Here is a 13,392-nt window from a genome sequence, read left to right on the forward strand (position 1 = left end):
TGCCACCCCGGGAATCAGTCTGGTGAACCTTCGCTGCACTCCCTCAATAGCAAGAATGTCCTTCCTCAGATTAAGAGACCAAAACTGCACACAATATTCAAGATGTCGTCTCAGCAAGGCCCTGTACAACTGCAGTAAGACCTCCCTGCTCCTATACTCAAATCCCCTCGCTATGAAGGCAAACATGCCATTTGCTTTCTTTATTGCCTGCTGTACTTGCATGCCTACCTTCAATGACTGATGTACCATGACACCCAGGTCTCGTTACACCTCCCCTTTTACTAATCTGTCACCATTCAGATAATAATGTGCCTTCCTGTTTTTGCCACCAAAGTGGATAACCTCACACTTATCCACATTATATTGCATATGCCATGCATTTGCCTATTCACCTAACCTGTCCAAGTCCCTCTGCAGCCTCCTAGCATCCTCCTCGCAGCTCGCACTGCCACCCAGCTTAGTGTCATCTGCAAACTTGGAGATATTACATTCAATTCCTTCGTCTAAATCATTAATGCATATTGTAAATAGCTGGGGTCCCAGCACTGAACCCTGCGATACCCCACTAGTCACTGCCTACCATTCTGAAAAGGACTCGTTTATTCCCACTCTTTGCTTCCTGTCTGCCAACCAGTTCCCTATCCACGTCAGTACATTACCCCCAATATCATGTGCCTTAATTTTGCACACTAATCTCTTGTGTGGGACCTTGTCAAAAGCCTTTTGAAAGTCCAAATACACCACGTCCACTGGTTCTCCCTTATCCACTCCACTAGTTACATCCTCAAAAAACTCGAAGATTTGTCAAGCATGATTTCCCTTTTATAAATCCATGCTGACTTGGACCGATCCTGTCACTGCTTTCCAAATACATTGCTGTTACATCTTTAATAATTGATTTCAGCATTTACTCCACCACCGATGTCAGGTCAACCGGTCTATAATTCTCTGTTTTCTCTCTCCTTCCTTTTTTAAAAAGTGGGGTTACATTAGCTACCCTCCAATCCATAGGAACTGAACCAGAGTCCATGGAATGTTGGAAAATGACCACCAATGCATCTACTATTTCTAGGGCCACTTCCTTAAGTACTCTGGGATGCAGACTATCAGGCCCTGGGGATTTATCGGCCTTCAGTCCCTTTAATTTCCCTAACACCATTTCCTGACTGATAAGGATTACCCTCAGTTCGCCCTTATCGCTAGACCCTCGGTCCCCTAGTATTTTCGGGAGGTAAGTCATGTTTCCTTCGTGAAGACAGAACCAAAATGTTTGTTCAATTGGTCTGCCATTTCCTTGTTCCCCATTATGAATTCACCTGATTCTGACTGCAAGGGACCTACATTTGTCTTCACTAATCTTTTTCTCTTCACATATCTATAGAAGCTTTTGCAGTCAGTTTTTATGTGACCTGCAAGCTTACTCTCATACTCTATTTTCCCCCTCCTAATTAAACCCTTAATCCTCCTCTGCTGAATTCTAAATTTCTCCCAGTCCTCAGGTTTGCTGCTTTTTCTGGCCAATTTATATGCCTCTTCCTTGGATTTAACACTTTCCCTAATTTCCCTTGTTAGCCACGATTGAGCCACCTTCCCTTTTTTATTCTTATGCCACACAGGGATGCACAATTGTTGAAGTTCATCCATGTGATCTTTAAATGTCTGCCATTGTCTATCCACCGTCAACCGTTTAAGTATCATTCTCCAGTCTATTCCAGCCAATTCACGTCTCATACCGTCGAAGTTTCTTTTCTTTAGGAAGTTCAGGACCCTAGTCTCTGAATTAATTGTGTCACTCTCCATCTTAATGAAGAATTCTACCATATTATGGTCACTTTTCCCCATGACCAGATTGCTAATTAATCCCTTCTCATTACACAAGACCCAGTCTAGGATGACCTGCTCTCTAGTTGGTTCCTCGACATATTGGTCTAGAAAACCATCCCTTATACACTCCAGGAAATCCTCCTCCACAATATTGCTATCAGTTTGCTTAGCCCAATCAATATGTAGATTAAAGTCACCCATGATAACTGCTGTACCCTTATTGCACACGTCTCTAATTTTCTGTTTGATGCCACCCCAACCTGCCTACTACTGTTTGATGGTCTGTACACAACTTCCACGAACGTTTTCTGCCTTTTGGTGTTTCGCAGTTCTACCCATATAGATTCCACATCATCCACACCAATGTCCTTCCTTACTATTGCGTTAATCTCCTCTTTAACCAGTAACGCTACCCCACCTCCTTTTCCTTCCTATCTGTCCTTCCTGAATATTGAATGCCCCTGGATGTTGAGTTCCCAGCCTTGGTTACCTTGGAGCAATGTCTCTGTAATCCCAATTACATCATATCCGTCAACAGCTATCTGCACAGAATATAAGCAACAGGAACAGGAGTAGCTCATTCAGTCCTTCAAGCCTCCTCTGTCATTCAGTACTCTTCTACCTCAACTCCATCTTCCTGCACTATCCCCATATCCCTCGATTCCCTTAATATCCAAAAATCTATCAATCTTTGTCTTGACTATACTCAATGATTGAGCAGCCACAGCCTTGAGGGGTATACAATTCCAAAAATTCACATCCCTTTGAGTCTTAAATAGTCAACCTCTTATTCTGAGGCTGTGACTCCCCAGCCATGGGAAACATCTTCCCAGCAGGTGGGAATATAATTAGAAGAGGCCATTTCAAAAGACAAATGGGATTCTGGGTTTTATACAGAGGTGTATTGAACATAAGGTTGGAATTAAATCAAGCGATTAATTAAATTTGGTAAAGTCAAACTAAGGAAAATCATCTGCGGAAGCAACAGGTTTGATGTATCTCTAAAAGGGGCAATTACCTTCAGCAACAATCTGAAAAAGATAGGCTGTACCAGTCAGCCAATTCTATGATATTGGGAACGGTAGCATAATGGTTATGTTACTGGACCAGTAATCCAGAGACCTGGACTAATAAGAACATTGGAACATAAGAAATAGGAGCAGGAGTAGGCCACCCAGCCCCTCGAGCCTGCTTCGCCATTCAATAAGATCATGGCTGATCTGATCATGGACTCAGCTCTACTTCACTGCCCATTCCCCATAACCCTTTGTTCCCCTATCGCTCAAAAATCTGTCCATTTCTGCCTGAAATATATTCAATGACCCAGCCTTGACTGCTCTTTGTGGCAGAGAATTCCATAGATTTACAACCCTTTGAGAGAAGAAATTCCTCCTCCATCTCTGTTTTAAATGGGTCGCCCCTTATTACTTCCTGATTACTTGCTGTACCTGCATACTCACTTTTTGTGTTCCATGCACAAGGACCCCCAGGTCTCTCTGTACTGCAGCACTTTGCAATTTTTCTCCATTTAAATTATAATTTGCTTTTCTATTTTTTATGCCAAAGTGGATAACGTCACATTTTCCCACATTATAATCTATCTGCCAATTTTTTGCCCACTCACTTAGCCTATCTATATCCCTTTGCCGATTTTTTTGTGTCCTCCTCACAATTTCCCACCCATCTTTGTATCATCAGCAAACTTGGCTACATTACACTTGGTCCCTTCATCCAAGTCATTAATATAGATTGTAAATAGTTGAGGCCCCAGCACCGATCCCTGCGGCACACCATTAGTTACTGCTTGCCAACCACAAAATAACCCATTTATCCCGACTCTGTTTTCTGTTAGTTAGCCAAACCTCCATCCATGCTAATATATTACCTCCAATCCTGTGAACTTTTATCTTGTGCAGCAACCTTTTATGTGGTACCTTATCGAATGCCTTCTGTCAATCCAAATACACCAAATCCACTGGTTCCCCCTTATCCACCCTGCTCATTACATTCTGAAAGAACTCCAGCAAATTCGTCAAACATGATTTCCTTTTAATAAAACCATGCTGACTCTGCTTGATTGAATTATGCTTTTCCAAATGTCCTGCTACTGATTCCTTAATAATGGACTCCAGCATTTTCCCAATGACAGATGTTAGGCTAACTGGTGTATTGTTTCCTGCTTTTTGTCGACCTTCTTTTTTAAATTGGGGCGTTACATTTGCGGTTTTCCAATCCGTTGGGACCACTCCAGAATCCAGGGAATTTTGGTAGATTACAACCAATGCATCCACTATCTGCAGCCACTTCTTTTAAGCTGTTTTAATTACAGAGATGCGGTTGCAAGGTGACCTGGACTGGGAACTAATCATTCAGGGGTATTTAATAATTCGGAAGGACAGACAGAAAGGAAAAAGAGGTGGGGTAGCGCTGTTAATAAAGGATGAGATCAGTGCATTAATGAGAAATGACATTGGCTCAGAAGATCAAGATGTTGAATCAGTTTGGGTGGAGATAAGGAATAATAAGGGGAAAAAGTCACTGGTGGGCGTAGTCTATAGGCCCCTAACAGTATCTACACTGTTGGACGGAGTAAAAATCAAGAAATAATCGAGGTTTTTAAAAAAGGAACGGCAATAATCATGGTTGATTTTAACCTTCATATTGATTGACAAAGCAAATTGGCCAGGGTAGCCTTGAGGAAGAGTTCATAGAGTGTATCCGGGATAGTTTCCTTCAACAGTACGTTGCTGAACCAACCAGGGAGCAGGCTATCTTAGATCTGGTACTGTGTAATGAGACAGGCTTAATAAATGATCTCCGAGGAATGAGTGACCGTAACATGGTTGAATTTCAAATTCAGTTGGAGGGTGAGAAAGTTGGATCTCAAACCAGTGTCCTAAACTTAAATAAAGGAGACTACAAAGGTATGAAGGCAGAGTTGGCTAAAGTGGACTGGAAAAATAGATTAAAGTATGGGATGGTTGATGAGCAGTGGTAGACATTTAAGGAGATATTTCATAACTCGCAACAAAAATATATCCCAATGAGAAGGAAAGACTGTCAGAGAAGGGATGGCCATCTGTGGCAAACTGAGGAAATAAGGGATGGTATCAAAGTGAAAACAAGGGCATACAATGTGGCCAAGATTCGTGGGAGGCCAGAGGATTGGGAAACTGTAAAAGGCCAGCAAAGAACCATGAAAAAATGATAGAGAGGGAAGATAGATTATGAAAGTAAACTATCACGGAATATAAAAACAGATAGTAGGAGTTTCTACAGGTACATAAAAAGGAAAAGAGTGGCTAAAGTAAATGTTGGTCCCCGAGAGGATGAGACTGGGGAATTAATAATGGAGAACAGGGAATTGGCAGAGACATTTAACAAATATTTCATGACAGAAGACACTAAAAACATCCCAATGGTGGATAATCAAAGGGCTATAGAGAGGGAGGAACTTAATACAATCAATATCACTAGAGAAGTAGTGCTCGGTAAAATAATAGGACTAAAGGCGGACAAGTCCCCTGGACCTGATGGCTTACATCCTTGGATCTTAAAAGAAATAGTAGAGATAGTGGATGCATTGGTTGTAATCTACCAAAATTTCCTGGATTCTGGGGAGGTCCTAGCAGATTGGAAAACTGCAAATGATCCAGAGACGTGAGTTTAAATCCCACCACAGCAGCTGTGAAATTTAAATTCAGTGAATTAAATAAATCTGGAATTAAACGCTCGAGCAGTAACTGTGATCATGAAACGATCGGATTGTCGTAAAAACCCATCTGATTCACTAATGTCTTTTATTGAAGGAAATCTGCTGTCCTTACCTAATCTGGCCTATATGTGACTCCAGACCCATAGCAATGTGGTTGATTCTTAGCTGCCCTCTGAAATGGCCGAGCAAGCCACTCAGTTGCACACAAGTGCTACGAAAAACAATAATAAGAATAAAACCGGATGGATCACCCGGCATTGACCTTGGTACCGGCTTCGGATACAACAATGGCACACCCAGTCTAGTCGACCATGCAAAATCCTCAGCATGAACATCTGGGGACTTGTACCAAAGTTAGGAGAGCTGTCCCACAGAGTGGTCAAGCAGTAGCCTGATATTGTCATACTCACAGAATCATACCTTTCAGCCAATGTCCCAGATTCCTCCATCACCATCACTGGATGTGTCTTGTCCTACCAGCAGGACAGACACACCAAAGGTTGCGGCACAGTTGGGAGGCAGTGGTCCTGAGAGTCCTCAACATTGACTCCGGACCCCATGAAGTCTCATGGCTTCAGGTCAAGCATGGGCAAGGAAACCGCCCTCAGCTGATGAATCAGTACTCCTCCACGTTGAACACCACTTGGAAGAAGCACTAAGGGTAGCAAAGGCACAGAATATACTCTGGGTGGGGGACTTCAATGTCCACCACCAAGAGTGGCTCGGTAGCACCACTACTGACCGAGCTGGCCGAGTCCTGATGGACATAGCTGCCAGACTTGGACTGCAGCAGGTGGTGAGAGAACCAAAATGAGGGACAAACCGACTTGACCTCGTCCTCACCAATCTACCTGTCGCAGATGCATCTGTCCATGACACATTGGTAGCAGTGACCACCACACAATCCTTGTGGAGACGAAATCCCGTCTTCACACTGAGGACACCCTCCATCGTGATGTGTCGCACTAACACCGTGCGAAATGGGATTGATTCAGATAGATCTAGCAGCTCAAAACTGGCCATCCATGAGGTGCTGTGGGCCATCAGCAGCAGCAGAATTGTAGTCCACCATAATTTGTAACCTTATGCCCGGCATATCCGTCACTCTACCATTACCATCAAGCCAAGGGACCAACCCTGGTTCAATGAGAAGTGCAGAAGAGCATGCCCGGAGCAGTACCAGGCATACCTAAAAATGAGATGCCAACTTGGGGAAGCTGCAACACAGGACTACATGCATGCTAAACAGCGGAAGCAGCATGCTATGGACAGAACTGGTCAATCCCACAATCAATGGATCAGATCAAAGCTCTGCAGTCCTGCCACATCCAGTCATGAATGGTGGTGGACAATTAAACAACTAACGGGATCCTCAATGATGGTGGAGCCCAGTACGCGAGTGCAAAAGACCAGGCTGAAGCGTTTGCAACCATCTTCAGCTAGAAGTAGATGATCCATATCGCCCTTCCTGAGGTCCCCACCGTCACAAAAGCCAGTCTTCAGCCAATTTGATCCACTCCACATGATATCAAGAAACGGCTGTGCGCACTGGATACAGCAAAGGTTATGAGCCCTGACAACATCCCGACTGTCGTGCTGAAGACTTGCGCTCCAGAACTAGCCGTACCTCTAGCTAAGCTGTTCCAGTACAGCTACAACACTGGCATCTATCCAACAATGTGGAAAACTGCCCAGCTATGTCCTGTCCACAAAAAACAGGACAAATCCAATCTGACCAATTAGCAGTCTACTCTCAATCATCAGCAAAGAGATGGAGGGTGTCGTCAACAGTGCTATGAAGTGGCACTTAATCAACAATAACCTGCTCAGTTTGGGTTCTGGGAGGACCACTTGGCTCCAGACCTCATTACAGTCTTGGTCCAAACATGGACAAAGAGTCCAGAGATGAGGTGAGAGTGATTGCCCTTGACATCAAGGCAGCATTTGATCGAGTGTGGCATCAAGGAGCCCGAGTAAAATTGAAGACAATGGGAATCAGAGGGAAAAGTCTCCACTGGTTGGAGTCATACCGAGCAGAAAGGAAGATGGTACTCGTTGTTGGAGGTCAATCATCTCAGCCCCAGGATATCACTGCAGTAATTCCTCAGGGCAGTGTCCTAGGCCCAACCATCTTCAGCTGCATCATCAATGATCTACCCTCCATCATAAGGTCAGAAGTGGGGATGTTTGCTGATGATTGCACAGTGTTCAGTGCCATTCGCAACTCCTCATAATGATGCAGTCCATGCCCGAATGCAGCAAGACCTGGATGACATTCAGGCTTGGGCTGATGAGTGGCAAGTAACACTCACACCACACATGTGAGAGTCAAACCACTGCCCCTTTACATTCAACGACATTACCATCGTCAAATCCCTTACCATCAAAGTCCTGGGGGTCACCATTGAACAGAAACTTAACTGGACAGCCACATAAATACTGTGGCTGTAAGAGCAGGCCAGAGGCTGGGTATTCTGCGGCGAGTGTCTCACCTCCTGACTCCCCAAAGCCTTCCCACCATCTACAAGTCACAAGTCAGGAGTGTGATGGAATACTCTCCACTTGCCTGGATGAGTGCAGGCAAGCTCTAGATGGTACACACTGTGTAACACCTACAAGATGCACTGCAACAATTGGCCAAGGCTTCTTTGATAGCACCTCCCAAACCAGCCATCTCTACCACCTAGAAGGACAAGGGAAGCAGGCACATGGGAACATCATCACCTTCAAGTTCCCCTCCAAGTTACATGCCATCCTGACTTGCAAACATGTTGCCGTTCCTTCATTGTTGCGGGATCAAAAATAGCACTGTGAGAGTACCTTCACCCCACGGACTGCAGTGGTTCAAGAAGGCAGCTCACCATTTCTCAAGGGCAATTAGGGATGGGCAATAAATGCTGACCTTGCCAGAGACGTCCACATCCTAGGAATGAATTAAAAAAATAATGGAATATCTGAGGCTGAACCAGACTGTTCGCAATCCTAGTGTCGTATTTGACCCAGAGAAGGGCCTCTGACTACACATCTGTAGTAAGACCGCCTACATCCACCTTTGTATCATCGCCCGACTCCACCCCTGCATCAGCTCATCTGCTGCTGAAACCCTCATCCATATCTTTGTTACTATTCCAATGCATTCCTGATCAGACTCCCATATTCCACCCTCCATAAACTTAAGCTCATCCAAAATTCTGCTGCGCATATCCTAACTCGCACCAAGTCCCGTTTACCAATCACCCCTGTGCTCGCTGCCCTACATTGGCTCACAGTTGAGCAACGCCTCAATTGTAAAATTCTCATCCCTCCATGGCCTCCCCACTCCCTGGACCCAACATTGACCATGACTTGCATCAATTTTTTTGGAGTAAGTTGTTTTTTCTGGCGTAAGTTTAAAAAATGCTATTTTCCCCAAAAGATTTGCTCCAGAGTAAGTCCGTTGGGTACGATTTTTTTTGGTCAGTTTTTTTTTTTCAAAAGGGGGCGTTCCCAGACAATTACGACAGTTTTGGCCATTTATGCCACTTTGGCCAGCAAAAACATACTCCAAATCCACTTAGATCAGCGTATGTGGCCAGCTCTGAAAAACCTTGCGGGCAGTTAAGAAAAAGCAGCGCACATTCAGCAGACATTAGGGCAGGGATAGGGGAGGGAAGGGAACTGGAGAGGACCTCAACAACCAAGCAGCAAACATTAAGGAAAAGCTCAAACCAATAAAATACAATAAAAAAAGAAGTAAATCCTACCTTATCTTTAAAGTCTGCCCAGGAAAAGCAGCGGGCCGGCCTATGCGTGAGGCTATTTGGCCTGGGAAAGGGGAGGGAAGACATGCACCGGAGAAGTCACAGCTGCTGGGCCGGGGAGTCTCGGGGGCGGAGGGGTGGCGCCACCAAGCGACCGGAGGAATCACAGCTCGTGGGTCTGGAAGTCTCATCTCTTTCCCTCCCTCCCCTCTCCCCCAAAACTCTCTTCCTCCCCCCACCAAAAAAACTCTCCTCCTCCCCCCGCAAAATAATTCTCCTCCTCCCCCCCCAAAACTCTCCTCCTCCCCCCCAAAACTCTCCTCCCCCCAAAAAAAAATTCTCCTCCTCCTCCTCCCCCCCCAAAAAAAAACTCTCCTCCCCACCCCCCAAAACTCTCCTCCTCCCCCCCCCCCCAAAACTCTCCTCCTCCTCCCCCCCAAAACTCTTCTCCTCCTCCTCCTCCTCCTCCCCCCCCCAAAAAATCTCCTCCTCCTCCCACCCCCTCCAATCAAAAGTTTAAAGCACAGCCACACAAGCACAGCCACTAAATAAAAAATAAAAGCAAAGCCCTTACCTGCCCGGGAACTCAGTGGCCTTCGGCCTGGGATTGGGGCTGCGAGTATCGGGTCCTCCTCACAGCCCACAGGACACGCTGGGAGGGCAGGAGCATGCGCGCAGCTCTCACTGAGCATGCACGCAAGTGCCGGCAGTGCTTTCTGCACTGGCCTGTTGCTCCGCCCCCTCCTTCAGCCTCCATGCCACACCAGGACTCCGAAGAGCGGCCAGGATGGGGCCCCTTTTTTCTGGCGCCCTTTCCAGCGCGCAAAGTCGGCCAGCTTCAGGTCAGTGCGCCGAAAAAAGGGGTTGGGCAAAGTTGGGCCCTCTATCTTTGTAACCTCCTCCAGCCCTACAACCCTCTGAGATATCTGCACCTCCAGTTCTGGCCTCTTGCGCATCCCCGATTTTAATCGTTCCACCATTAGCAGTCGTACCTTCAGCTGCCGAGGACCTAAGCTCTCCCTAAACATCTTTGCCTCTCTCTCTCTCTCTCTCTCGCCTCCTTTAAGACACTGGGTGAGACTGCACTCGCCTGGTTCCATTCTTATCCTCCAACCGATTCTTTCCTCCTTTCTCTCTGCAGCCTAGTGTCACAGGCCTACCCACTTGCAACCAGCCATTCTTTCCATCTGGCCGGCTGAGGGTGGGAAATAGACATCTGAAATGCTGTTAAATTTGGCGGGGCATGCGGGAAACCCATTCTCCCGGGTTTCCTGACTGTTTCCTAGCCCTCCTTCCCTGCTCCCAACCCACCTACCGATTAAAATTCTGGCCATAATTTCTACATATGTTACCAACTCTTGGTGGCCTTACCGCCCGTTGCCGCCGAGTTTTTTGGGCGGTCTCCCCTCGGTGCCAGTTTCCACTTGGCCTCCCGCCGGCGGGAGGGGAGGACCGCTGGGAACCGGCCACTAACGCGCAAGATGCGTAAGTGTTCTCCCGCCCGCTGAGCTGGCAGATTCCTCCGGGCGGCAGCAGGGGGAAGGACCCCAACCTTTTTTTTGCAGCGATTCATGTGGATGGGGTCCCCTGAAGGATTTCCAGTGGGGTTTTTTTGTGCAAATTTTTATTTTTATATGTTCCCCTGTCCCTGGGCCCGACTCAATCCTCGGCGGCACTTTGGCGAGGATTGCATTTGCCGCCGAGATTGGGAGCTCCCGCCCGCTGCCGCCCAGATTCACGACGTAAATCGTTTCTTGGCCGCCAAGCAGTCTTTGCAGATCTTTTGGAGGAATCTCCCTGCCAAAGTACCACCAGGTCTCTGGCCGGTCCTTTGGGCGGCACTTTGGCGGGCCTTAGCATTGACCAAGTTTGGGCCCTTAGAGATGGGGTGAGGGAAGATTCTTGGGAAAATAAAAAATCGGTCTCGTCCCCTACAAAAAATATGTTCAAACTTAGTGTTATCATTGTTAGAATTGATCCCAAATAATCCTACATTTCAGGACGTGGAAGATGATAATGGAAGTACGCCATTGGAGTCATTGGTATTAAAAGAAAATCATGTTGCCAGCGAGTCAAAACAAAGTGAGTCAGTGACAGCCCAGAAAATACAGCCTTCACCCAATACAAACAAAAATGAGGATAATGGCAAAAAATTACAAGAGACAAATAATGGTTCAAAACAGATTTTGCAAGGTAAGAAAACTGTACCACTATAAACCCAGACTGGAAGGCCTAGAAATCCAGGGGATTAGTGCTGCTGTTACTGCCCGATTCGGGAGAAAAATGGCACCCGCTTACAGTGTGTCCAGCAGCGGCACCATTTTCGACAGGTCGGCACCGCTGCCGTTGCTTGCGCTCGCCGAAAGTATTGTAATTAGTCAGAGCGTGAGGTCAATTGGCGTGCAACGCCGAGTTGATGCCCGCTCATCCATTTTCTATATCGCTGCTTCTCTTGCTGCCCTCTCTAAAGCATTCCCATGCGTACAGACGCTAAAAGCGCTTCAGAAGCATTAATAGCCATGAGGATGCTTCAGCTGACAAATGTAAGACAGCCAGGACTCTCCAGATAGCAGTATTTAGTAGTGGGCGGGGGCGGGGGGTGGGGGTGGGGGGACGCAGTGAGGAAGTCTGGCAGGCCTTGGCAGAATTTAGAAGAAGATAAAGGCTGACAAGCGGAAAGCAGCTCAGATGGATGCCAGAACTTCAAATGCCTCCTTTGCCAAGGTTCTTCTTTTATACATTCATTTTTTGCCCATGAGTGATGGGGGTTGGTTACATTTTCCGGCAGCTTTCCAGGAGGCCTACAGTGTTTGTGGTTCTGTAAATCAACGGGTAAAACTTTGTGGAACAAGCTTTTAGCTCAGAACTGAACAGTTGTACAAGACTGCAAATTCCTGCGCAGATTCCCAGCAAGTAAAAATAACAAATTCCTAAAGAGCATCAGATTACCGAGAACTCCATTGCAACGTTTGAAGATAATCTCTGATACGATCTCTTTTATCTTTATGATAGCGGCACCAGAATGTCAACCCCTAGCAAATCTGGACTCAACTGCTTAAGATTTTAAGGAATTATAATGAATTTATTCAAAATTCCATAACCAATTATTTATCAAATAATTAATTTGTGTCGAGTATGCAAGACCCACTAAAAGCTGGCACAATTACGACACATTTAAACACTTTCAGGAGTAACCATTGGAGAAAGATTAATGTTACAGAGAAGGTAGATGCATTAATTTCATGAATTATTAAAACATCAATAAACATAATTAGTAATTGGGTGGCAGGTAATATTGTTGTAACAAGTATGGCCACTCATCATCATCATCATAGGCAGTCCCTCGAAACCAAGGAAGACTTGCTTCCACTCTAAAAGTGAGTTCTTAGGTGACTGAACAGTCTCTGTCACAGGTGGGGACAGACAGTCGTTGAAGGAAAGGGTGGGTGGGGAGATTGGTTTGCCACACGCTCCTTCCGCTGCCTGCGCTTGCTTTCTGCATGCTCTCGGTGACGAGGTGCTCAGCGCCCTCCCGGATGCTATTGCTCCACTTAGGGCGGTCTTTGGCAAGGAACTCCCAGGTGCCGGTGGGGATGTTGCATTTTATCAAAGAGGCTTTGAGGATGTCCTTGAAACATTTTCTCTGCCCACCTTGGGCTTGCTTGCCGTTTAGGAGTTCCGAGTAGAACGCTTGGTTTGGGAGTCTTGTGTCAGGCATGCGAACAATGTGGCCTGCCCAACGGAGCTGGTCGAATGTGGTCACTGCTTCAATACTGGGGATGTTGGCCTGATCGAGGACGTTAACGTTGGTGCATCTGTCCTCCCAGGGGATTTGCAGGATCTTGCGGAGACATCGTTGGTGGTATTTCTCCAGCGATTTGAGGTGTCTACTGTATATGGTCCACATCTCTGAGCCACACAGGAGAGCGGGTATCACTACAGCGCTGTAGACCATGAGTTTGGTGCCAGATTTGAGGGCCTGACCTTCGAACATTCTCTTCCTCAAGCGGCCGAAGGTTGCGCTGGCGCACTGGGGGTGGTGTTGAACCTCATCGTGGATGTCTGCCCTTGCTGATAATAGGCTCCCAAGGTATGGAATGTGGTCCATGTTGT

The 13,392-nt window shown here is 46.4% G+C and overlaps 1 protein-coding gene across 8 annotated transcripts in view; it reads left to right on the plus strand.

Annotated features, from left to right (window-relative positions):
• Window positions 1–13,392, plus strand: part of LOC139273219 (protein sel-1 homolog 1-like) — a 125,727-nt gene that overhangs the window by 31,354 nt on the left and 80,981 nt on the right. For all 8 annotated transcript variants that reach the window (XM_070889824.1, XM_070889831.1, XM_070889828.1 and 5 more), the window contains exon 3: window positions 11,280–11,472. In XM_070889824.1, coding sequence (XP_070745925.1) covers window positions 11,280–11,472 — 193 coding nt within the window. The remainder of the gene's footprint in view (window positions 1–11,279; window positions 11,473–13,392) is intronic.

The sequence above is a fragment of the Pristiophorus japonicus genome, chromosome 9, assembly GCF_044704955.1.
Source record: "Pristiophorus japonicus isolate sPriJap1 chromosome 9, sPriJap1.hap1, whole genome shotgun sequence".
Classification (NCBI taxonomy): Eukaryota; Metazoa; Chordata; class Chondrichthyes; family Pristiophoridae; genus Pristiophorus; species Pristiophorus japonicus.